The 25,452-nt window shown below is 46.5% G+C and overlaps 1 protein-coding gene across 1 annotated transcript in view; it reads right to left on the bottom strand.

Moving 5' to 3' along the window:
• The window catches only part of ATP13A4 (ATPase 13A4), a 102,205-nt gene that overhangs the window by 29,363 nt on the left and 47,390 nt on the right, over window positions 1–25,452 (bottom strand). The window contains exons 4-17 of the mRNA XM_044667649.1: window positions 23,544–23,614; window positions 23,380–23,460; window positions 22,342–22,411; window positions 18,566–18,700; window positions 17,036–17,105; window positions 16,603–16,737; window positions 14,467–14,637; window positions 13,043–13,200; window positions 11,200–11,388; window positions 8,618–8,679; window positions 3,582–3,732; window positions 1,869–1,955; window positions 1,211–1,364; window positions 834–945 (exon numbers count right to left, since the gene is read on the bottom strand). Of these exons, the coding sequence (XP_044523584.1) occupies window positions 834–945; window positions 1,211–1,364; window positions 1,869–1,955; window positions 3,582–3,732; window positions 8,618–8,679; window positions 11,200–11,388; window positions 13,043–13,200; window positions 14,467–14,637; window positions 16,603–16,737; window positions 17,036–17,105; window positions 18,566–18,700; window positions 22,342–22,411; window positions 23,380–23,460; window positions 23,544–23,614 (1,646 nt within the window). The remainder of the gene's footprint in view (window positions 1–833; window positions 946–1,210; window positions 1,365–1,868; window positions 1,956–3,581; window positions 3,733–8,617; window positions 8,680–11,199; window positions 11,389–13,042; window positions 13,201–14,466; window positions 14,638–16,602; window positions 16,738–17,035; window positions 17,106–18,565; window positions 18,701–22,341; window positions 22,412–23,379; window positions 23,461–23,543; window positions 23,615–25,452) is intronic.

The following is a 25,452-nucleotide window of genomic DNA, read 5'->3' as shown; positions in this document are numbered from 1 at the left end:
GAACAGCTCAAGCATATTCTGTGGATTCCCTTGTGAAAGACATAGGATGAGGTGTATGGCTTCAAGATGGAAGTGCTGTCACTTGGGTCATCATATCCCCAGTACAACAGCAGATGCATAATACATGTTTGGTCACTGATGTCTTTGCTGGAGGGAGGGAAGGAAGGAAGGAGGGGAGGAGAAAGGGAGGAGAAGGATGGATGGGGAAAGAGGAAAAGAAGAGAGAGGGGACAGATGGAGGGGAAAAGGACCCTCAAGAGGAAATCAAATACTGACATTTCCTCCCTAGCTTCTTTTTCTTAAAAGTTGCCATAGTCCCAACGTTTACTCACCTTCCAGTGTGGAGAAAATTTGCTCCCTACTTGATTACATCTAACTGGGGCTAATGATGGAAAGAATTTGGTGGCTATCTCCCGCGACTGGAGAGACTAGAATTAGATGGAGGGAGGGAGGAGAACCAGCTCAATCAGATTTCTACCTACAGAAACTTCAAGGCATCTTAGATCCCAAGCATGCCAATTAAAAAAATGTTAAGAAGTCATTTCTCAAATTGCCTCTCAAGAGCTTTGATGTCTGAAGACATCAGCCAGGTTTTCCATAAGTACAAGCTATACTACTTTGTCTGATTAATCTGTGAATTTATTATCAGGTGTTTGGTTATATCCACACAAGCACATACCATTCTGCCTGTAGCAGTGGGCACAGAATGATGGAGAATACAAACCGTTCTTGCCAAATGGGAACATGGCCTGAACTCTACACTCTCTGGACCAGATTCTGAAAAGATTAAGGGCTGAGAGTGGGGGGATGACAAGACAATGTGACTTATTTACCTTGTCAAGGCAGTGATATGGTGATAAGCCTCCAGCCTTTTGTAAGCCAATCCAATAACCCGAAAGCCCTGTGTGGTGTAAACCTGGAGTTCACTGGTAAAATTGCTTGGCACTGTTGAGGAAAAATAAAGGATTAATATGTCAGAGTTACTCAATAAACTTTTTGATATTTTGGGAAAAAATAGGCAATTCTTGTCCTGGAACACCTCAAACTGAGCAAAAAACAAGTAGTCTTTGCCTTTAGGGGTTGGGGTGTGGCTGGAGAGGTTGAACAGGGAGGATCCCTCCACCAAATAAGAAAGGGACATGGTGGAAAACTTTCAGGAGGGTTACCCAGGTTGCCAGCTGTAATCCAAGTTAACAGATTAGGTAGTTACCAGTGTCAGGCTGGCAAAAGCTAGCCACCCTTTCTGGTGCCCCCTTCATGAAGACCATCTGGTCGCCTTCCATCTCCTGCACAATGACGGACATCCTCTGCAGGGCCGATGAGAATGGAAACTGGTGCAAGATGGCCATCCCTCCCACTGGGATCTGAGGAAACACCACAGTGCCCTCAGCTGTCAGCCCCCAACCAGCCTGGGCCAGAGAGAACTTGCTCTCAAACCACATCAGGGGAAAAAGGAGAATCAGGGCCCTATGTTCCTAATGGGTGAGGATATCAAAAGGCCTTATTGAAACTGGGGAGAAATAATTTTAGACACCACCCTAGGAACTGGCTTTTCTCTTGTTCGTTGAGGTTTCCAAAGAGCTGTACGCATACATATTCTCCTTCCATCCTCCTAATGGTGCTGTGAATCCATGCTCACAGGTATTTTTTCTCCATTTTACATATGGATAAATTGAGTCTCAGAGGGGTGAAATTACTTATCCAGTAGCTCATAAGTGTTAGCAGCAGGATTCAACCCCAGGTATCTCCTGATTCCTATATAATCAGATCTTTCTAATTATACTCCATTTGGATGTATTTTCTCTTACAACTTTCAAACAATATAAAGGCTAGAAGATACATAGGGAGACCCTCCAATGGACTCTTACTTGACAGGATGCTTGGTTTGGCTTCACGATGATGGCTTGCGTCGGGACTCCTCTGATGTGGAAATCTTTCCCAGAGATCTCTATTTCCTGTTTCAAAAGGAGATATTTCACTGCACAGATTTTACCCTTCTTGCTAATCTACAGACCAGACCTCCTGAGAGTAAATCTCAAAGCATCAGATGCTGTAGAGGGCATGACCAGACAGGCAGCTGGAGGGGAGATTAGCCTGGGGCAAAAAAAATCTAGCATGTACCATGGTTGGGGTGGCCACCACCGTAGAGAGAACAGACAATTCATTCATCATTCATGTGATTTGTCCCTCTTTCTCTACCAAAAAGGGTCTCTGAACAGCTCAAAGCTATTTACAGAGAGGACTAGACTTCTGGTCTATGTCTCAATGGTATGTACCATGAATTTTTCCTTCAGTAACATTCCTCTCCTCCTTCCTGAAAAACTTTCTAATTGTGATTGTTGGCCCCAGGGGCAGAGGGCCTTCATTCATGACTAATGTGAGCCTTCAGGAACTATCCTGATCACCCCAATTCTACCCAATATTTTTAACCCAAAGATGCCAAAGTGTTTTGAAAGCATCTTATTCAGCAGGTCCCTCCTATCCAGGGCAGGTGATTTTTTTTTTACCCTTAACTTCTGTCTATTGGTTCATAGGTGAAAGATTGGTAAGGGTGGGCAATGGGGGTCAAGTGACTTGCCCAGGGTCACACAGCTGGGAAGTGTCTGAGGCCGGATCTGAACCTAGGACCTTCCGTCTCTAGGCCTGGCTCTCAATCCACTGAGCTACCCAGCTTCCCCAAGGGCAGGTGATTTTTAGAGAAGCAAACAGTGACCAGAAAGAACAAGGACCTTTCCAGTTTCATTCAAGTGCAATTGTAACATTGACTTAGTTACCAAAACAGATCCCCAAGCACCTCTTTCCCCATCTTCCTCACTCTCAAGTAAAATCAAGCATACCCTTGGTTTTTACCCTCTATGTGCTCTGGGAATGCAAAAGATGGGGCAAGGGGAGAAACAAAAATAAAAACAAAAACAGTCTCTACCCTCAAAGAGCTCACAGTCTATTTGAGCAGACAGCATGCAAAGAACTGTGTCCAAAAAAGGGACTGACGGTATGGGGGAGATAATCTCAGTGGGAAACATTAACAAGAGCTAAGAAGTACTTTTTATTGAAGGTGGGACTTGAGCTGATATTTGAAGAAAGCCAGGGAAGGTGGGAGATGGAGATGAGGATCAAAAAGACTGCGAGCATGGGGGCAATTGGCCAGAGGAAAGGGTCAGGTGAGAGAAGGAGTGTTACATGTGAGAAAAAAGGAGACCAGTGTCATTGGACTGCAGCATTCATGGATGGGAAGAAGGTGTGAGGAGACTGGAAAAAATGAGGATGGAGGGGAGGTTCTGAAGGGCTTTGAATACCAGAGAACTGTATGTTGAATCCTGGAGCTGATAGGGAGCCACTGCATGAATTGGCTCCCAGGACTTGTTGAAGTGTAGACCCTAACAAGCTCTGCTCTCCATTCTTTGTTCAAACAGGACAAGGCAGATGGTGTAGCCATGAGGGCTACAAAAAAGATCTAAAAGCTTTCCTTTGCCAAATACACAGAGAACACTTTGGAGAAGATTCCTTGCTTCTCCATTCGAGGACAGTTCCAAGGCTCTACAGACAATCTGAACAACAACCCAAATCAGAGAGAGGCTTACCCACTTGGTGGCTTCAAACATCTTGACATCCAGAGGGTCTCCTTGAATGGTCCCATCTAGAACGATGAGGGAGTGGCAACTGGCCATGGCCCCACAAAGGGGCCCCCAGGGCAGAGCGCTGCCAGAGGAGAAGCTGTGGACCTCCTGGAAACTAATGGAGGAAAAGGAAATGGACTGATTCCTTTGGTGGGCCCAATGTTGCTCTGGGTTAAGGCCTCTGGTTAAGACAGAATCTTGGGCATCTGTAAGTTTTCTTCCCTTCTACAGGCTGATTGCTTCTTGCTGGTGATGCATGTCAGAGATCAATCTATACTTTATGCTCTTAATAAGTAGACTTGCAAGAAAGGAGAGCAAAAAAATGTCAATGACATATATGCAATCTCCTCCTTATGCCTAATTCCTTCCAACATTCCTTTGTGCCAACAAAGTTTTCTATAAATATCTAGACATAGAATGGTGTTGACCTGGAGAGCCCTGTCTGTTCCAGCCACCTTTTAAGTGCTTCGAGTGCAGGCGCCATAGAAGGGAAGCTCCTGCAGGCAAGAACGGTCTCATTTTTATCCTTGCGGTCCGAGTTTGGCATATAGCAGGCACTTAAGAACTATTTGGGGATAGATTAATTGACTCACGTACATAACATCTTCCTGGCCTAGACAGTGAGTCCCTTGAGGGCAGGGACTAATACATTTGAGTCTTCATACCCACAGTGCCTCACAACACAAAGAAGGAATTTGCCAACTGCATATTTGGCATGACCTAAATTGAATGCATGACTGTAGTAGCCCAGCGAGGCATGTCACCATGCTAGCCAGGAAGGGGTGAGGGGCTAGGCCCCTCCTTAGAGTAAGAGCATCTACATGGAGTCATTAGTCCTTTGCTCTTTGGAAGTGGGTTCACTAACACGAGGCCCTATGCCTACTCTGAAGAAGATGCACCATCCAAGCTCAGAATCACCAAGAAGCTCAGCTCTTGAGCCCAATTCCTCAATTTGCCCAACTCTAGAAGCTGCCTATATACAGAACTGCTGAGATTGGCTACCTGAGACATGAGGAACCTGCAAAGGGATTCTCCCCAAGCCAAACTCCTGAGTAAATTCCTATATACTGCACCCCACCTCCTTTTTTTAGATCTCCTGCCCCTTCCTTGCTTCTTTGTCCTTCCTTAGCTAACTCAGGAATCACCCATCTAGAGCTCTGCGGGATCTGAGACACCAGCCCATCTAATCCTCTTCACAGAAGGGAAAACTGAAGTCAGAGGGTTTCTATAACTTGGCCAAGGTCACATGGCTAGTCAATCGTAAAAGCTCAATCCTTGGGCTTCCGACAAGCCCTTTGCAAGAGGCCCTTGCAAAGCTGGAGCTTCCTCTCTAACTAGGCCCAGCTCCTCCAAGTTACTTGAGGAACGATCTCCTGGCCTCCCAGAAGGGCATTCACCTGAGCTCATAGGTAAGAAGAGCCTATTGGACACATTTCTTTCTCAAGTGAATTGAAAAACGTGATGCTCCCCATCCCTTCTCAATTACACTGAAGAATCGATAAGCTTCTGTGAAATTAAGGCAGAGCTGATTTTCTGCTCCTTCCCAGCTGCCGTCAACTCATGCTGTTCAAAGACCACATCGTGGACCATGAATCTGCTGAGTTCCATTTGGGCATCATGTTCATTCTGGCAAGGATGTCACCATGTTCCCTAAATGCAGTTTGTTAGCTGGGAGGCCTCCGCTCTCTAGAGGACGTAGGCAACAATCCACCCGGATTCCTCATAAGAAGGGGGTCTCAGGATTAGGGCAGATGCTTTCTGGGAAGCCTCAAGCACATGGCACACAAAGTCTCCCTCAAGCTCTCTTGAGCAGAGCCCAAGTGGCTTCTCTCTGCTCAAGCATGTGAGCATGTGTGAAACAGAACCATGCCAGCTCCTTATCTACGCTTCTTTAAGACGTGACTCGAGATTCATGGGGAATAGGAAGTGGGGGTCGTCATCGTCACCAACTTCTCCCCCACCTGATGGAATAAGTCTTTGTACTTCCCCCCTGGAAGGTGGTAAAGTTTCCTCTGCTGATATGGGGGCTCTGAACCAACCACATTTAGGCACCACAGTGACATTTTCTACTGACCAAGAAATGTTGAGCTCATAAATCTAGACCCTCAGAAGCCACCTGATCGAACCCCAACATTTTATAAATAGGGAAACTGAGGCCTATGGAAGTCATGGAACTTGCCTAAAGTCACATGGTAGCATCTAATGCTAATCGCTGCAGAATTCATTCTTAAAGTTGAGCCCAAAGTTAGCTCCTGCTACCCCCTGAGAAGTGTAGCTCTAGCCTATCGGTCCTAGCTGGCAAGCAAGGGATGCCTGAAGTATTCTCTCTCTGTAGGAAAAGCCCGTTCTAATTTTGTAAAACTGTAAAGATGAGTAAAATTTCAAATGGAAGTGTGTGGCCTATTAAACACCTGCGTTTTCTTAGAGTCCAAACTTGGCCTCTTCCCTCAACCCTCCTTTTTTTAAGCAATATCTTGTTATGTCGAAGGGGAAAACAAAGTGCCTGTGTGGGTGTTTGAACTTCCCCCACCATTTGCCACTGGATACCCACTTTGAGGCCTGGAGTGCCGTGCCTGGTTCAAAATAAGCACTATAAAAAATGCTTGTAGATGGAAAGGTCGGAGGCTCTGCTGGACCACAGTGTCTACTGAATGTCATAAGTCAGAAAGGACTTAGGTCACTGGAAAGTAATGAGTGGAGCTTGACGTCTTCCTGGAGGAGGTGAATCTCGAGTCAGGTCTTAAAGAAGCATGGAGAAGGAGATGATGTTGGCATAACTTGGACGTGGTGTGGAGACGGAAGTGGAAGGTAGAGATCTCTCATTTCCCCCACTAGGGAGTAAACTCCTTAAGATGGGGCTCATATTTAATCTATGCCATTTATTTACCCTATGAATCTCCAGTGACCAGCATAGTCTGTCACACCTAATAGACGCATCAATAAATATTTCTTGAACCCAAATTACTAATGCTAATAATAGCTGGCATTTCTATAGTCCTTTCATGTTGGTCGTTACAAGTGCAATTTCACGTGATCACAGAATAAAAGACAAGGCTATTTCCTTTTCTACATTATTGTTCCTTGAAGATGGTTGTCCTCGGTTCCTCCTCTCCAAGCTAACCATCTCCGATTCCTCCTGCCAGCTCTCATCTGACTTGGTTTAGAGATGCTTCACTTTCATCTGGCTCACTCTGATTCACCAGAATCCACATTAAAACACGGAAGCCAGAATGAAGCACAGAGGTCCCAGGCACACTCGTTTGCATCATGGGGTAAGTCACTGAGAGTTTGCAAATCAAATGCTTTAGCCTGAATCTGAAAAATGATGTGATCCCTGGAGGGAGGATAAGACTGAAGGTGAGGGGAAAGGGAAGAAGGTCGAATAAAGAGTTAAGCTTTATCCCCAATGAGCTTGCATAGAAAGCCAAACTCAAATGGAAATGCTGTGCCCCCAACCACAATCATCCCCTTGCCTAAAGGAGACTCCCCCAGTCATAGGTATAATGGCTTTCCCTCTCTCCCACCCAGACCAGCAGTTCTGCTTTAAGGTTAGTCCCTATAACCACCATCCTATGTGAAGAAGGAACCTACCACTAACCTCCACTCATAGAGTAGGTGATAAGCCTTGCGGAAACATCCCAAAACCCTTAAAGGAGAACCACCATTGCCTCCACTTTGACCATGGCCTCCCCTCAGGTCACGATGGAAACAACCCAGGAGCCTGAGTTAAAGAACTCCAGGAATACCAGAAATGCAAGACCCAGAGAAGAACAGCAAACCCCAGCAGCCACCATCCACGCAAGGGAGACCAGTGAAGATGAGGCCTGACATCTGATCTTGCTATTGTTGCTGCCTCCACCTCCCCAAAAGTCACTTCCAAGGAAGTGTCCCAAAGGGCCAGGGGCCACCTTAGAAGATAAAGGTTCTCCTTTACTAGAAGTCACAAGGAGAGGTTAGACAGTTGCCAAAGGCCCCCAAAACAAAAATCACCCCACCAAAGTCTTTGGAATTGGAAAATGGCTCAACCTCAGAAATGGATATGATCTTATCAGTGGAAAGGACATCATGAAGATGCATGACCATCTACCTTGTCACAACACACTAAGGACCATGGGATCTGTCCTCTGATTTATGACTGAGCTTTCTTATAGATGTTTACTCCCACTGTTAAGGCATGAGTTTCTTAGGATCAAGAACTATGGCTTTGCTGTTTTTATGCCCAGCATTTAACTCAGTGGTTTGTACACAGCAAGTGCTTAATTGATGCTTTTTCATTCATTTATTCATGTGCCTGGTATCCCTCCCCTCTAGTTGAGGGCCTATAACCCTATAATGCTTTAGAAGAAACTCCTTTAAAGGTAACTCAGAGAATGGCAGCATGCTGTTTCCAGGAATCAGAGCTAAAGAAAAAGGTCTATATCCTTTTCCACGGACCAGAACATACATGAGATTTAGAACACTCAGGCTGAAAAGGAAAGGGGATCGGCTCCTAGAAATCAGAAGGGGGGCCCACAAGATAGCTTCAGGTTGCTGGCCAAAATGGGGTGGGGGTGAGGGGAGTGGCAAGAAGCCCTGTATCTCCGTAGTGAGGTGGGAAAAGGGGCCTCCAGGTTCAGAATGCTGCAGGTCTTATCAGACACATTCCCTGTGGTTAATGGTTTTGTTTAATTGCTCCCTGGTAGGAATGAGATCCAGGAGTTCCTGCCTCCTCACATCGCCCCCCTAGAATCGGGCTTCCCCTTGATATGACCAGAGGGCTAGATCACATTGAAAAGACAAACTGTATCAAGAGCCAGGCCTGTCTCTTCTTGTTCCTCTTTAGGAAGAATTATTCTGAAAGTAAATAAAAAGAGGAAGCCCACTGAAGGGAAAAAATACTTGTGACTCAGTCAAAGGAGCCCAATCTTTTCCATTCCTAGTCAGTGTTGAGGGGCAGATGCGGAGTGTTGAGAGAAGAGGGCTGCATGCCATCATTCCCACAATTCCTCCAAGGTACTCACCCATTTCTATCAGAAGGGACCACACCCCAGAGATCCAAACCATCCTTGGTTAAGGTACCAGTCTAGAGGAAAAGAAACACTTCAATTCACTTTGAAGAGCTGAGCACTCCAGAGGAAATGTAATTAGAAAGCATTTCAGCGGTACTTCCCATGTGTCATAAAGATATTTAAAAAGGGCAGAGATCTGTGATTCAGTCCCTGGACCTGGGAATGAATGCCTTCAGGAAATAATTTGGCCCTGAAAAGGAGCGCTAAAATGCTATGACACACCAGGCCTAGAGACGGGAGGTCCTAGGTTCAAATCTGGCCTCAGACACTTCCTAGCTGTGTGACCCTGGGCAAGTCACTTGACCCCCATTGCCCACCCTGACCACTCTTCTGCCTTGGAGCCAATACACAGTACTGACTCCAAGACAGAAGGTGAGGGTTTAAAAAAAATGCTATGATACAATGAGGAGCTGGAAAGGGTTCTAAATTCTTTGCTGTATTATACTGAGATTATGTCACCTTTTCTCCATCTCAGATCGGCCACTGGGTTTTAGGGTCCAAGAGAGTTGCCTGGAGCACTGAGAAGTCAACAGTGACTTGAGCAGAGTCAAACAATAAGCATCCAAGGCCAAGAATAAAATGGCTGCAAAGGTTGAATGATGCCACGATATGATAGTGGAATTGACGGGAGAGATTTTTCCTCAGTTATGTTACTTTTCCATGTTTGGTGCTTGCTTCCTGAGAGTTATGGAGGAATAAATTCTTCTAACCACCTTGCCATCCCTCTCTCTCCCTCTCTGGCCTATCAGGACCTTGGACAGTGTTCACTGAGATTCCCACTCAAAAAAGTGCTTCCCACCTTTTTCACAGACATGGCCCAGACTTCACTTCCATTCTCCAGCTTTTTCATCTAACATTAAAGCTACATTATGGCATATGTGACCCAACTAGGATACATTATTCTAGTCCTGGAGCCCTACTGCCTCCAGATGGTTGTTTCCACAAAACAAGAGAATATACTAGAGAAAAAGCAGTGGTGCTGTGAGTGGGTGGGTGTCAGTGGACCTGGAGTCTCGCCTTTCTACCAGAGGAAAATAACATTCTGACGTGAAGGTTTCGGAGAAAAGGCTTGTAGGCTGTCAGTCTCTGAGGGCCTCCCTAGCTCAACGCTCTGATCCTGTGACTGTGCTTTGGCTGAGCTCTTCTCGAAAATTGAAGAAATTGGGGGCAGCTGGGTAGCTCAGTGGAGTGAGAGCCAGGCCTAGAGACGGGAGGTCCTAGGTTCAAATCCGGCCTCAGCCACTTCCCAGCTGTGTGACCCTGGGCAAGTCACTTGACCCCCATGGCCCACCCTTACCAATCTTCCACCTATGAGACAATACATCAAAGTACAAGGGTTTAAAAAAAATTGAAGAAATTGTCTCTGCTTCTTTCTTTGGGTGTAATCGATTATACGTCTTAGGTGAAAGGGATATCATGGCTGACATAGAGTGGCTGTGTGCTTTTAGAGATAGACCAGGGACTTGAATCCAGGGCTCTAGACTTCAAGTCATATAAACAATGACACTAGTGAGGAAGATGAGAAGGGGGTCACAGAAGCACACAAAACCATAACTAAAAACAAAATCCCTTCTGCAATATCCCCCACAATGGTCATCCAACATCTACTTAAAACCTTCAGTGAACAAGACCCTGTTACCTTCTGAGGTGGCCCATGCCACTTTGAGACAAATGATAGTATTGGCTTTAGGTCAAGTCTAAATCTGTATTTTGCAACTTTCATCGTTTTCAATTAACACAGTATTATTCCTGGTTCTCCCCTCTGGAACCCAAACAAAACAGAACAAAAATTTTAGTGCTTCGTCCATGTGCTAGCCCAGCTAATATTTAAAAAGGACTCTCATGGCTCAAGCTAAATCTCTTCTCCTTGTTAAAGGATTAGCCCTGGCTCTGCCAACATAACCTCCTTGGCACAGCCTTGAGGCACCTAGAAGATGCCACAATGTGGAGAAATAGACCTCACATCAAGAAACCTCATAGTTCTGTAACCATGAACAAGTCACTTAACCTTTGTGTTTACCTCAGTTTCCTTATCTGTAAAACGTGGATAATAACAGCACCCACCTTCCAGGTCCTTCATTGTGAGGACAAAAGGCAATTATATTTTTAAGTGCTTCGTAAACTTTAAAGCACTTTATAAATGCTAGTTATTATTATTATTACAATGTCACCTCCTAGCTGTCCTCTTCTGGCTGCTCTCCAACTTCTAAGCAGCCTTTCTAACCTACGGTAGCCAGAACTGAAGACCAGACTCCAGATCCAGTCTGACTGGGTGGGACACAACACAGTCCAACTCTGTTCTCAGGACCTGAACCCTTTGCCTCCTCTAATCTGACGTAATACAACTGCAGTCTTACCACACGATACTTGTCTATTAAAGGCACTTACAGACACTAAACTCCCTTCGTTTTGGTCTGGTCATTTATATCCTATAATGATAAAGTAGGAGGAGGAAGAAGAGGAAGAGGAGGAGGAGGAGGAGGAGGAGGAGGAGGAGGGACAGATGAATGGGAAGGGGAATGAGGACTATATACCTTGTCAAAGCAGACAAGGTTGAGCTGGCCACAGATGTTGATCCTCTGGGGACTGATGCAGAAGATGCCATTTTTTTTCAGCCTCCGCTGGGCATAAATGATTCCTGTTGTCAGGGCAGCAGGCAGCGCAGGGGGGACAGCAATGGTAATGACATCTAAGGCCTTCTTCACAACATCTTCTGCAGGCTCCTAGGAAAGGATTCCCCAACCCTGCTTAGGAAAGTCACGCCTTCTCCAAATGCATCTTGGGGAGGGCACATCTGGAAGTGCAACCAAGCTCCTCCGGGTTGGAGGGACGACTGTTCACCCCCTCCCACAGCACACTCAACCTGACCTATTGTCCCATACATGCAGCAGCTGAGGGAAGAGAAAAGTTTGCAGTAAAATGCTTGCGAGGAATGGAATTAGAAATAGCTGCTTATTTTCTGGTTTTTTTTTTTCCCCAAGAGCAATGGAAGTCATGAAGAAATCCAGGCTCCATCTTCCTAGTCATCTCTCCCCTGGTCTCCTGCCCAGATCTTGCCAGTTGTCAGTATTTCCTCAGATGCGTTACCTTAGCCTTTCTCTTTTATATTGCTTTTGAGAAGCAGCGTAGCCTAATGGATAGACCTAGAGCTGGGAGACCCGAGTTTGTCCTGCCTTAACCAAATGCCACTTGCGTGACCATGGGAAAGTCATCGAACCGTTCAGAGCCTCAGGACCCTCATGTGTAAATGGGCCATCTCCATTACTCAGCCATAAAATGGAAGAGAGTAGACTCTTCGGCCTCTGAGGTCCCTCCCAGCTCCAGGCGTGGGTCTCTCCCCAGAGTCATAGTGAGCCAAGTGTTTGGTCATGCTGTTGTCCCTATTAGAATGAGAGTTCTCTGAGGTCAGGGATCATGAATTTGCCTTTCTTTGGCTCTCTAGAACTTAGCATACAGTAGGTACTTAATAAGTGCTGGCTGACTGACTGTAATTAAACAGTGACTAAGGCCCTTCCATGTTCTAGGCTCTGTACCAGGGAATGAAAATAAACAGAAAGGCCGATTTGGAAGTGCTGCATTAACATGTGCTATGAGTATGGCACCAAACATGCACACGCCCACCCACACGGGCACACACGTATTGAATGAAGAAGATAAAGCATGTTGTCTGGCAAGAAGCAGTTTCCCAGCAGTGGAAGTCCTGCCCACCAGCACAGATCATCAGAACTTGCTGACCTAGTGGAAAGTCTTTCAGAATTACTGAGGCTGAAAAACTGGTTACTCTGTGAGCTGACTGTGAGCCTCTCTGAAGGGAGCAGGCCAAACTGGGCACCAACAGCCACTCTAGCCATCCATCCAACCATTCATCTGTCCTTCTGTCTGTCTGTCCCTGGCTCTGTCTTCCGAGTCTTCCTGGCTTGACTAAACTGGCCACGACTCGCATCCGTCAGGGTCCGTCCATGCCCTTGAGAACCCAGGTCCTCCCCAAACCCCAGTGAGGCTCCAGAGCAGGAATTCCAAGGTCTCCTTGGGGATCAAAGCTCCCCTAGCCTAAGGGAAAGGGGGGAGTCACCTGACTCAGGAAACTCAGGTCCAACTCCCTGCCTCTTGTTTGTGGGCTCGAGTGTAGAATTGTGGCAGTGGTACACAGGGAAAGCACTCTATTGCTCTGGGCTTTATTTTCCTCCCCTGTAAAAGGAGGAGGCTAGAGGGGAAGCCCCTAAAGGGGCTCCAGGCTCTCCTTCCCAGGATCCCCGGACATATATCAGACATCCAGGCTCTAGGTTCCATTGGCTGCTGTTCACCCTCTCTAGAACTCCATAAATCCTCCCGGTGTTACATGACTGCATCGAGTAATGAGAAGGACAAAGCACTTACACCACTGAGCACATAAACACACACGGTGTAGACCATGCCGATGGTGGCCGTCCCGATGAGGCACAGAAGGAACCTGACAGCATCTCTGTAGAGCCGGAAATTCACTGGCTTTGGGTAGAGGATAGACCTCACTAGGTCCCCCTTTGCAGTGTTGAAACCTAAGGCGACAAGCACCCCCCAGGACCCCTTTATCTGAAAGCCTCTCATGCCACTTGCTCTCCCTTTGGTTCTAAGCACCAGGACATGCTTCAGAGACAGTTAGGTGGCATGATGGAGAGTGTCAAAGTCAGGAAGCCCCAAACACTTCCTGACTGTGTGACCCTGGGCAAGTCTTCAATGTCTGCCTTGGTTTCCCTATTATAAAACGAGCTTCATAATAGCATCTCCCTCTCTGAGCTGTCATGAGCATCAAGTGGGACAATAACAAAAAGCACTTTGCAGTCCCTGAAGTGGCCCTAATTCCTATGATTACCTGTTCCAACTTGCTAAGGGCTCTGTGGCACTATGGCCCGGCCTCTGGGTATGCCTTCTACTTATGCAGATTTCAGTCCATCTGGGTCATTCCTCCCTCCCACACTCTCACTCTAATACAGACCTGGCTCCCAATGATTCCGAACCAAGGAAATCTTGACACAAAGCCCTTCCCCACCCCTCTTTAGGCCCACCTCCCCAACCTTGCTCTGTGCTCATTCCCTGGTCTTTGGACCCCCAGATCTCAAACTCAGACTTGGCTTCCCAGAATACCCCCATGGCTCAGACATTCCAAGGACTCCTGGCTTTGAATCTGGCCTGAAATTCCTTTGGGGCCTGAGCTCTTTGCAGACCTAACTGGAGCCCCATCTCCTCAGGGCCCTTGACTCCATCAGACCTGTTAATGACTGCTCACCTGAGGCTCCTCAGCCCCTCCCCACACCTGCACAGGCCCCAGGCACACGGGACCTGGATTCCTGGAGAAATATCTGGAAGGTGCTGGGGACAAGAGCAGAGATTCCTCCATATTTGACTCCGTTCTTGAATCAGTTCCTCATTGTCCTGATGGCAACAATTGCCACTCAGGTTTTCTTCACAGGAGCACTTAGAGGGCACTCAAAGACTTTTTTCCCTGATGGATTTGTAATCCTTGACTTGCACACACATGCACATGTATACACACATACATGTACACACATTACACAAATGCTCATGGGCACACACAATTCCCTCATGCATAGCTGTGTACACACATGGGCTCACAGCCATGGATATGTCCACATGGGCACAAACACACACACACACACACACACACACACACACACACACACACACACAGGAGCTAGGCCAGGCCCAAAGACCTTTTGACACTTGGGGAATTCCTAAAGACAGTGGCAGGCTCAACAAAGGAGGTTTTCAGGGGCAGAAGCTGCAGGAGGGCCCCAGGTACTGACCAGTCTGAAGGACAACAGCCCTCACTGTTCCGGAGCCAGCTGATTTGGTCTGGATGACCTCAGTGCCACAGAAGAGAACGTGCCTCTTATAGTCCTCTTGGCCATGCAGCTTCCAGGGCATGGTGTCCCCCACCTTGGGCAGGGCTGTTTTGATGACAGGAATACTCTCCCCTGAAGAAGAAAAAGCTCTCATTGGGTAAAACTCAATGGTGCCCATGGGTTCCTCCATCTGGCAGAAGTGGAGGAGGCCGATGTCACATGCCAATGGTGAAAACTCTCCTCATTTGGTGAATGAGATTTAGCAGCCTCCAAACACTGGACCAAAGAGGCTGATGGTCCCAAGGAACACCTTTAAGCGATGGGGACCTGGCTGTCTAAATACTTCACTGAGAACTTCCTACCCTCAGCCTCCTCGTGACCACCAAGCAGCTGAGAAGGGTGCAAGTGGGTATGACATGCCTATCTTCATTCTACATGTTCCTGGTCCAGTCACTGGCAGATCAGGAATTCACTTAGAACTCCACATGGGCAGGGGAGCCCACCGCCTCAGTGGACCACCTAATTCTGCTCCTGATAATAGATGAGCATTTCTTAGACAGGCAACAAGGACTCCTCCTTCTGTGTTTCTTAGCCAGGCCAGGTCTCCAATTTGGCACAGCCTGTGCCAGGACATGAGTCATCCTCCTCCTCCTTTCTAGACCAGCTTCAGAAGCAGACAGTTCTCCAGACAGGCCAGAGGCCAGGGGAGGCCCCAGTGAAAGGATTCAGAGTTTCTCTGAGGACGAAGGTTATATAAATAGAGAGCTTGGACAACAACAACCCTAGAGGAGAGACAGTGAAGCAAACCCTGTCCTCTCCTCAGAGGTTAATGCTAGAGTAGGATGCTAACTGAGTTCAAGTCTCACTTCTGACACATACAAATGGTATGAGCGTGTCATTTGAGTTCTTAAGACCTCAGGCAACATTCCAAGACTACAATTTATAGGTGAGTTGTCAGTCTGCATCAGTGGAGCAAGTTTCCACAGCAAGCCTTCTGCCACACTGGTAAAATCACAAGTTCTTCACCATTCCCACCAAAAAAAAAAAAAACCCAGTCAGCACCTCGGACAGTGCATATATTTTGGGATTCAAGCCTCAGTGGGGCTTAATCAAGCAGTCAGCATTTATTAAACACCTACTCCATGCATTCTAGGGATGCAAGGATAAAGAACACAACAACTCCTCTTCTGAAGGAGCTTGCATTCTAATAGTAGAAAAGAAGCCCCGGGGAGTTGGCTGAGGCACAGAGGTTACATGACTTAGTTCACAAAGCCAGCAAACATCAGAAGTAGGATTGAACCCAGGACCTTTTAACTCCAATCCTCTGAATCCAGCCACTAGGCTACCCTATTTCTTCATAGTTCACACAATAGGCAATTGCTAAAGATATGGGAGATTGAATTGTAGATGAGGAGAGGGAGAAGAAATGAGTTGCCAAAGGTCACACAATGACACAGTGGTAGAGCCATTATTCAAACTCAGATCCTCTGACCCCAAAACAAAGCTCTTCCTACTCTTCTCTAGCTTCTGTTATTTCTATGTATACAACTATGATTATGGAAAAGACCATTAGGAGCTACTGCTGATAACTGGCCATTTTGCCTGTGGGCGAAGTCATCTTGGTGGAGTACAGGTGATATTTTTTTTAAATCATTGTCACAACAGGACAACCCAGTGTAAAATATTGCAAAAGAAGCAAAAAAAAAGTTCTAAAGGAGCAATTCAAATCCTGACCTCCTTGTTCCAGTCATTCTTCTTATCTGTTTCCTCATCATGAAATGAGAGAGTGAGACTTAGAAGGGTTTCCACTGAGACTCTCTAATCCCTCAATCCCAGGTTTAGTGAGGTCTGTGGGAGCCATCCCTCACCCACGTCCAGATCCTTCTCCCAGAGGCCTTTTACTCCTGGGACCACCACCAGCACCACTAAATCAAGATTATTGCAAAGGGCCCCAAGTGCGAGGTCCCCTGAGATCAAAATCCTGGCTCAGGAGCTGTCTCATGAGTTGCTGCCAGTCGTCATGGCACGGAAAGAGGCCTGCAGCTTCGCACAGCCCCCAACAGTCCAAGACTCCAAGCATCGGAAGGGCTCTCCCACCTGTCAGCATGCTTTCATTCACGACGCATCCCCCATCGATGAGAATAGCATCACACGGCAGCTGCATTTTGTTCCCACTCAGTGATAATAAATCGCCAGGGACCAGGCGGCGGGATTCTACCTCTTGGATGTCTTCTGAAAGTTGGAAGGGACAGATATTGGGTCTGAATGGCTTTCTCCTCCAAAAAGAAGCATTGGTCACCCACCCAACCCATGAGTCAATGACAGTTATTAGGCCAGAAAAAGTGAAAGGAAAGGCTATGGCTGCTCACCCCTAAAAGCTAATAGAAGACTACGTGGCGAGGAACAGGGTGAAGATGAAGCTTGTCCCTGCATCAATATTTACATCCCAATTTCTGTCCTGTTTTCCAAGAGATGGGATGACTGGGTCATTCCAATCTAGAAGGTAAATGGGAATAACTAGGAGACTCACCTTTTCTCCTGCACACAGTGACCAGGATGCTATTATGAGATTCAACTAATCGGTGGAGCTTTATGGATTGCTAGAAATGCAGAGGTGGACACAGGAAATAGTGTTAATGCTTTGGATGCCCATTCTAGTAGTTGGCCTTGGCATGCCAAGGTGGAATTCTATATGCCAAGCAGCTGAGTCAACTTTCCCCAAGGATAGGGACAGAAGTCCCCAAATTCTGACACCCAGCCTGATCAAGCCTTTCTGTAGGAATCAAGGAAGAGATAGAACTAGGACTGATCGTAGAGAGGAATCCCCCAGCATTCCCTACACCCTTGAAAGAGCTTTTCAGAGATCTGGAATTAGGCAAGTTATGCTGAATTAATTCAACCGGATTCAATTCAGCTCTCCCTAAGCTCACCTTTTCTGTGCCTGTCCATGTGCTAGATGGGACAGTAGCGACAAAAGCGATCGAGGCCCTGCCTTCAAGAAGTTTGCATTCTATTAGAGCTTTCCACTACTGCCAAGTACACTAGCCTTCTGACTGTTCCACAAACAAGGCATTCCACCTCCGTTTTGGGCGTTCTCTCTGGCCATCCCTCGTTCCTGGGACACTCTCCCTCCTCTTCTCCATCTCCTGACCAACAGGCTTCCTTTTAGTCCTAACTGAAATCCCACCTTCCATAGGAAGCCGTCCTCAAACTCCCACTGATATTGGATACAGCTCGATCCGTATCTCTTTGTTTCTGTGTTGTCTCCCCTAGTAGACTGTAAGCTCCTTGAAGGTAGAGACTGCCGTTTGCCTCTTTTCGTATCCTTAGCATTTAGCAGACAATCTGGGCCAGAGTAAGTGCTTAATAAATATTGCTTGGATTTTGCCGGTTATTCTCCTAGAGCACACGCTCTAGGAGCCATGAGACTCACATCAGTGCTGCTATCTCCAAATCAGCTTTCCAGAAGAAGGACCCATGAAGGGATTCAGAGTTTGAATTCTTTCTCTCAAGAGATCTACATCGTACTAGATGTCTCCACTACTACGTCATCTTTCTAGAGCATACATTTAGCAGTTGGGTTCACTTTCCCGCACGGGTCCTAGAATCAAGCTTCCAGAATGGCGTCCCCAAAAGGGGTTTGGGTTCTTTTCTCCCATGCTTCCTTTCTCTCCTTGGGGTTTCAGCTCCTCCAGATCCCCCTTCATGTGGGTACCTTCTCTTTGCTGGTTATCTGTAAATCTGTGCAGAGCTTAGCTTATCTATCACCCGGCACATAGTAGGGAATTAAGAAATATTAACTAACCTACTGTGGTGTCAGTTAGATGTTGTCTCTCCCATAAGGCTGTGACCTCTGTGAGGTCGGCAACTATCTTTCGCCTGTCTTGGCCTCCCCAGCTCTTAGCACAAGGGCCTGACACATAGTAAGCACCTAAGAAATGGCAAAGTCCCAGCTCTTTGGAAGTACTGGAGACGGAAACAGTAAGCTCGTCTCCTTGATCTCAGGCATGCCCTGCTGACTCCCCTCCTGAGCACCCAGGCTCACTCGCAGGTGACTCACCTCTCTGAGGTCATACACAGTTAAGGTGATAGAGATGATGGACATGATGATGATGGCGACAGCATACTCCTTGTAGTCCTCACTGAACCACAGGCAGACGCTAAAGAGCTGGAACACGTAGAATGGGTTGAGAACCTGTTGGTGCCCACAGATAAAAAGAAGATAGGACAACAATGACAACCATTATTGGTAAGGCAATGGCATTCTCCCATCATGACAAGGAGGACATCCCCCATGATTGGGCTGTTAGCGACATTCCCTAATTATGAGAAGGGCCCCCCAAGGCTGGCTGCCAACTGGGCCGTGCTGGTTTCCATCTCTAAGGTAGCTGGTAAGTCGACTTATCAAAATGCATTGATTCGAGATGATTTTTTATCATAAGCAGGGCAGAGTTGAAAAACGTTACATTTTAATCAGCTGTTTGAATGTCTGTGGGAATCCACTGATATGAAAGAACAGCTCCTAGCTGGGGTGCCCACTACCCTTAGGGCCTCGTGTCCATTCCCTCTACTGGAGGTCCCCAGATTTCAATTGGGAACGGTGAAAGTTGCCGCCAGATAGAGAAAAGCTCATTATAGAGTCAGAGCCTTTTTCCCATCCGTCTGTGTTGTTGGTGGTATTTTTCTTCCATGCTTGAAACCTCAGGGGAAATGCAGAGACACATTTCTGGTGCATTGAGATCCTGTTCTTCCTTGAGGCAATGTTATGGGAAGTGGAAAAGGGAAGACCCCTAGGAATTGTGGTTCCCATAGTTAAAGGAGATGAGAAGGGCAAGACTAGTAGAAGGATGCAAATTTAGTTGGGAAATAGGAGTTAGGATTTAGGATGTCTGTAAATGGCTATGAATGTCAACTAAAATCCCATCTGCTACAGGAAAGTGATTATAGCACAGTCTAGCTAAAGTGAAGAGGGAGAGGCATGGAAGGCCCGTGGAAGGCATCTTTTCATATTCCTCCAGGGCTGGCCACAAGACCAGAAAGTAAGAGCTGGAAGTGACCTTAATGGTCTTCAAGTCCAACACTTTCATTTTAATGATTAAAAACAGGCCCAGATGGGTTAGTTGGCTTGCCCAGGTCACAGAGCTAAGAAGTGTCAGAGAGGACCGCCTTCCTGACTCCAAGTCCAATGTTTTGGCTACCATTTCAAGCTGCCTCTTGGGGAAATGGCTGTGTCACCAATGGAAATTCAGTTAACCTAAATGGATCCTTTTCCTATGTCTAATACTGGCAAACAAGAATGAGTAATAATGACTCAAAAAAACCCACATTTATTCACCAAGCTAGTCCCTGCCCTCAAAGACCTTACATTCTAACAAAGGAAGATCTTTCCCTGGTCCTCATTCTCCCAGATCTCTCTGAGGCTTTTGACACTGTGCATCACTCTCCCCTCCTTACTACTTCCTTCTTTCCAGATTTTTTGGAACATGGATCTCTGCTGGTTCTTTTACCTACCTGTCCGACCATTCCTCATTAACCTTTGCTGGATTTTCATCCAGATGATACTTCCTAACAATAAGTGCCTCTCCCCTTTTCCCTGTAGATGTTCATTAGAAATCTCACCAGCTTCCATGGATTTAATGGCCTCCTCTATGCAGATGGTTGTCCTGTCTACCTTTCCTGCTCCAACCTCTCTGCTGACTTCCAATCTCACATCTCCAACTGTCTTTCAGGCATCCCACACTGAGTGTTCAGTGGACATCTTAAACTCAATATGTCCAAAATGGAAACCATTATCTTTCCCCCTAAATTTCCCCCAAATCCCAGTATCCTATTGATATGGGGGTATAGGCTTCCCCTAGACACCTCCAAACCCCAGAAAGTTTCCCAGGTCAGAGAGTACATAAAAAATTCATTTTCCCTTGCATTCCTGCAGTGCTAAGGGAAGGTGACTTTGAGGAAGATCCCCACTGACCTCATCCCTCATTCTTGATGAGCACAGATTGGCACCTCCCAGTTTGCTTCTGATCAGCTGTTCTTTTATATCTCAGATATCTGGTTATCCCCTAAACTGGACCCTAACCCTTTTGACTTTGAAGCATAGGTCATAATTACATGACCCCTTTCCAGAGTCCCAAAAGGACACAGCACCCCACCACCATCCCATCTCTAGTCACATAGGCCCTGTTTTCAGGAAGGCAAGTATCCCAAACTCCATCTCCTCTGGGAGGCATTATCACACCCACTCTTGCCCCGCCCCCAGCCATTTGACTTAATTATTCATCTTACATTCAATTAATAAATCTCTTTTTATTTTTAGCTAACTTTTGGAGTCTGTCATTCCTGACAAGGAATTTTTGTGTCATTTAAAATTATTGTAAGCCCTGAGAGACTACATCTCCCAGGACTCTCTGCTACAACTTCCCCCGACATCTCCCACTTCCTTTGTGGGAAGTGTTGGAGAAAGTATAAAAGAGAAAGTCTGGCACCTTTTAGGTTCTGGTGCTCTCTAGCCCAGAGGCTAGTTGGCTCTCTCTAACCTGAGCTCTCTCTCTTGGTGCCTTTTTCCCCTTCTATCTACCTCCTAGTTTTCTCTAGACCTTCCCCTTTCTAATTTAAATAAAACCTAATTATTCTAAACCCTAAGTTGCCCTCTGATCTTTTATTTAAGCCCAGGAGGGCTCTGGTCAATTTCCCCCTGCCAGGGCTGGGCACCTCTACCTTCCTTTCCCTTCCTCAGTGTGTTCCTCTTTCCATCCTTCCATTCCTTTACCTTCCTTCTACCTTCCTCCCTTTTCACCCTAACACTGCCCAGATCCAGGGTTTTACTTCAAAGTTCTTCCACATCACTATTACTATAGATAAAGTACTGCCATCCTATTTCCTCAGGCTCACAAACTAGGAGTTAGCATCAGCTTTTTACTATTCCTCCCCCGCCCCCTTCACATAGACCTATTGATTTTACCTTTACTATATCTCTTGAATATATGTCCTTCTCTCCTCTGATACTGCTATCACTCTGGTGAAGGCTCTCATCATCTCATTCCTAGATGAATGCAATACCCTGCTGGGAGTCTGACTGCTCTATATTTTCCCTACTCCAATTCATCCTCCATTCAGTCACTAAAGTGATTTTCCTAAAACCCATTTCTTGTTTTTTAACACTCACCTTCCATCTTAGAATCAATACTGTGTATTGGCTCTAAGCAGAAGAGAGGTAAGGGCTAGGCAATTGGGGGGGGAGGGGGGGGTAAGTGACTTGCCCAGGGGCATACAGCTAGGACATGTCTGAGGCCAGATTTGAAGCCAGGACCTCCCATCTCTAGGCCTGACTCTCAATCCACAGAGCCACCCAGCTTCCCCCCAAAGCCCATTTCTGATCATAGCAACTCCTACTCAGTAAAATCCCTTCTAGGATCAAATACACAATCTTCTGATTGGCATCCAAACAAACAAAAAAGAAACAAAGAAAAGAAAGAAAGAAAGAAAGAAAGAAAGAAAGAAAGAAAGAAAGAAAGAAAGAAAGAAAGAAAGAAAGAAAGAAAGAAAGAAAGAAAGAAAGAAAGAAAGAAAGAAAGAAAAGATAGAAGGAAGGAAGGGAGAAAGGGAGAGAAAGAGAGAGAGGAAGAGAGAGAAGGGAGTGCAAGAGAAATAGGGGAAAGGAAAGGAACTAGAAGAAAAAGAGAAAGGTGAAAAGATTGCCTCTACCTCTTGTTGTTGTTATTATTATTATTATTATTATTATTATTATTATTATTATTATTGACTTGCAATCTGCTTTTCAAGACAAAAATTCATTTCTTGTACTTTGTGGCCAAAGGAGAAAAGGCACTGAGTTACCTCTTTGATGAGAAGTTTCCAAATGGGTGTGATTTCCACATCAATGGCATTTGGCCCACATATTAACCTTCTGTGGGAAAGAGTGAAGGTTAATTGTAAATGAATCAAAGAGCTTCATGGAGTCCCACCTAATCCTGGGGTTTATGCTTCTGAGACAGTAGAAGCTGCCTAAGTCAGAGAGCATCATTCCCTCTCTGATGAAAATTCTCCCACAATAAAAGGAATCCCTTTCATTGGCCAAAATACCAGGTGCATGAAACTACAAGAATGACACCAATGACAACAGTCGGAATGGCGGCTCTGTGGCCTCTGTTGCCCTGGATTCTCCTCAGACCTCAGTGTTCACTGGACCTGTTAGCTCTATCATTCCTACTAAGGGGCCACTTGGCATGTTATGGCTTCTGCCTCATGTCTTCTCAGTTTCCCCACTGGACATTGGAAGGGCTCCCATAGACCCCACACATGAAGGTGCATAACCATTTGTAGGACAAGTTATTATCTTCAGTTGAGTGGTCAGGAGCCTGGTGGTGACATACACATTCTCATCCATATTGTCATAGCATGCTGTATGGAACCAAAGGTGGTTTAGTGCCTTTGGGCCAATATCTATGGGAGCTGGGCAGACCTCAGAGGAAGGAAGGGAAGCCTTTATGCTGATGTCAGCCACTGTTTCTGTCCTATGTGTCTATGATCCTGGTTGGGGGAGGCAGGAAGGGTTAGTCACTAACTTTTATCCCCATCTCTCTGTCTTCTCCTAAAATCAATAGGACAATCCAGGGATGTGGCCTGCAGTGTTCTGGGGCAGCTAATGGGCCTGGAGATGAGGAAAGCAGAGCCACAGTGGCCAAGACCTTTCCCAAGCTTTTGATTATCTCAGAGTAGTAGTTCTCCAGAAGTGTGACTCCAACAAGGCTTCTTGTCATTGACAGAAGGCGTCCTCCCCTTGGCCTTGCAATGGGTCCTCTAATGGCCAAGGCCTCCCAGCACATGCTCTCTATCATCCTTCCACAGCCCTGAGTGCAAGGGCTCACTCCATACCGAATCTCTTGCTCTTCTCTGGTCAGGCCGGATCCAAACTTCAGGTGGATCTTGGCGGAAGTGAACCAGTCCTCCAGGCAACTGGAAGAAGAGAGAAAAGCCCTCACTGTCAAGTTGATTGAGAGAAGCTCTCATCTTAGGGGCAATTGCTGGATTAAACTCACCCAACCTTCTGGAACTGCTCTTCTGAGTTGTTCCAAACATACCTGATCTTCTGCACCTGAATACACCTCACCTGTCAAGAAAGAGGCCCCAGACAAGCAGTGAACCCAGGGTCTAGACAGGCAGCTGACCCAGGGCATTCTGGGGCAAACATGGCTCTCTGTCTTTCATGCCTGGGTTGCCTAGAGCTCAGTCCCTGACTCCACTAGGCTTATGTTCTACTGGGTAGAAAGGAGGAGGCATGGACCAGAGGACACACCGTACAGACACATACCTAACCAGAACACACGCATTGGGACACAGGAGGGAGAGAGCCATCCTTGGAGAAAGGAAGATCTGAGTTCAAATTATTCTTAGGACACATAATAGCTGTGTGACTGTGGGTGAATCATTCAGCTCCTCAGTCAAAGCAAAAGTGCTTAGGACGTGCTTTCCATGTACTCTAATACCATTCATGACTAGAAATCCTAGCAAAGTCACAAGAGAAAAGAAACTCAGGAACCTGACGCTAGCTAGCACGCAGGAAACAACAGGATCACTTTTTATAAGGAGCAGGTGGTCTGCTGAGAGAAAGATGTTCTACCTAAATTCACTGAAACAATCATTTCCTCCAAGCAGCGTGATAGCAAATAAGTGTTCTTGGATGAATGCAAGCAAAATAGAAGGTGAGGTGTGGTGAGTCAAGGAGGAACTCTGGACAAAGAATTCTTGGAAACTTTAAGGAGGAAAAAACTCATTTTCAGGAAAGGGAGTTTAGGAAGGCTTCCCAGAAAAGGTGGTGCCCGGACTGAGCCCTGAGGAAGGCATCCCAGTCTCTACAGATGTCTGGAGGTCGGAGGCCATATTACCTGGGCCTGAGTCATCACCAAGCTGCCATAGTGTTGTCAGCTCGTCTCACCTCTCCCAACATCCTTAGCTGAGACCAGCTGGCCGGTTACCCCCTCCTTTCCTCCCTCCTGTTCCTCTATAGAGAGTTTGGATGTAACTAGGGGCTCCGTGGTATTATCTCCCAGAGAATGCAAGTTCCCTGTGGCCAGGGAGGGTTTTATTGTAACAAATAGATGTAGATCCCATACCTCGCAGGATTGCTGTGATCATCAAAGGAGATCGTTTCTGGAAAGAGCCTAGCACGGTGCCTGGTGCGCAGTAGGTGCTTTTTCCTTCCTCTCCCCTTTCCTCCCCATTCTCTATCTTCAGCTCCTAGTAGACTGTGTCCCACACGGTGGGCAGCACTTAGTAAATTACTTGCTGGACTGAATCTGTTTCCCAACTACACCAACATTTATGACTTCCTAAAAATGACCACTCCGGGATCTTTGCCAAGAAATGACTGGAATGACTGTATATACCAATGGCAGGCTGTTTCCCATTGTCTTACACAGTCTGACTCCAAGACACCTTTCTTGGCCAATGTCAAGTGCCTCCCAGCCTCTCCTGGGGCCAGGAAAACTTTAGCAGAATTGTTGGCCATTCGCTGCTCAGCAGATGAGGGAAAGACCTCGGGCGTTGGGCAAGCGGCTGAACTGAGTGGATTCAAAGCCATAGACATGAAGAAACGGCAGGGGGTTGTTACTTGGCAAATAGAGACTAGTAACTGCATCCCTTTTGGCTCAGGCCTCTGTTGCCGATACTCTTGGGCCAGTTCGGAAGCCCTGGCTGCCCTAGGAAAGCCAAGGCTTCTACTACTTCAGCCTGGTGGTTTATAAGCAGCCCTCATCACTGCCGGAGAAGCGTGACAAGGGTTGAAGGCCACTTCCATCAGCAGCCTGGTTTTCCTAGAGGTTGGGATTGGAGGTTATTGAAGTTATTTCATAGGAAGGTGGAAATGGGCAGTAGTTGGAAATTGGAATATCCAGAGACTTCTCTTGGATGGCTTTGGTCAACCATCAGCTGCTCTCTAGCCATGCTCTA

The sequence above is a fragment of the Gracilinanus agilis genome, chromosome 3, assembly GCF_016433145.1.
Source record: "Gracilinanus agilis isolate LMUSP501 chromosome 3, AgileGrace, whole genome shotgun sequence".
Taxonomy (NCBI): Eukaryota; Metazoa; Chordata; class Mammalia; order Didelphimorphia; family Didelphidae; genus Gracilinanus; species Gracilinanus agilis.
Note: the sequence above shows the minus strand (reverse complement) of the source record. Positions and strands in the feature narration are given on the sequence as shown.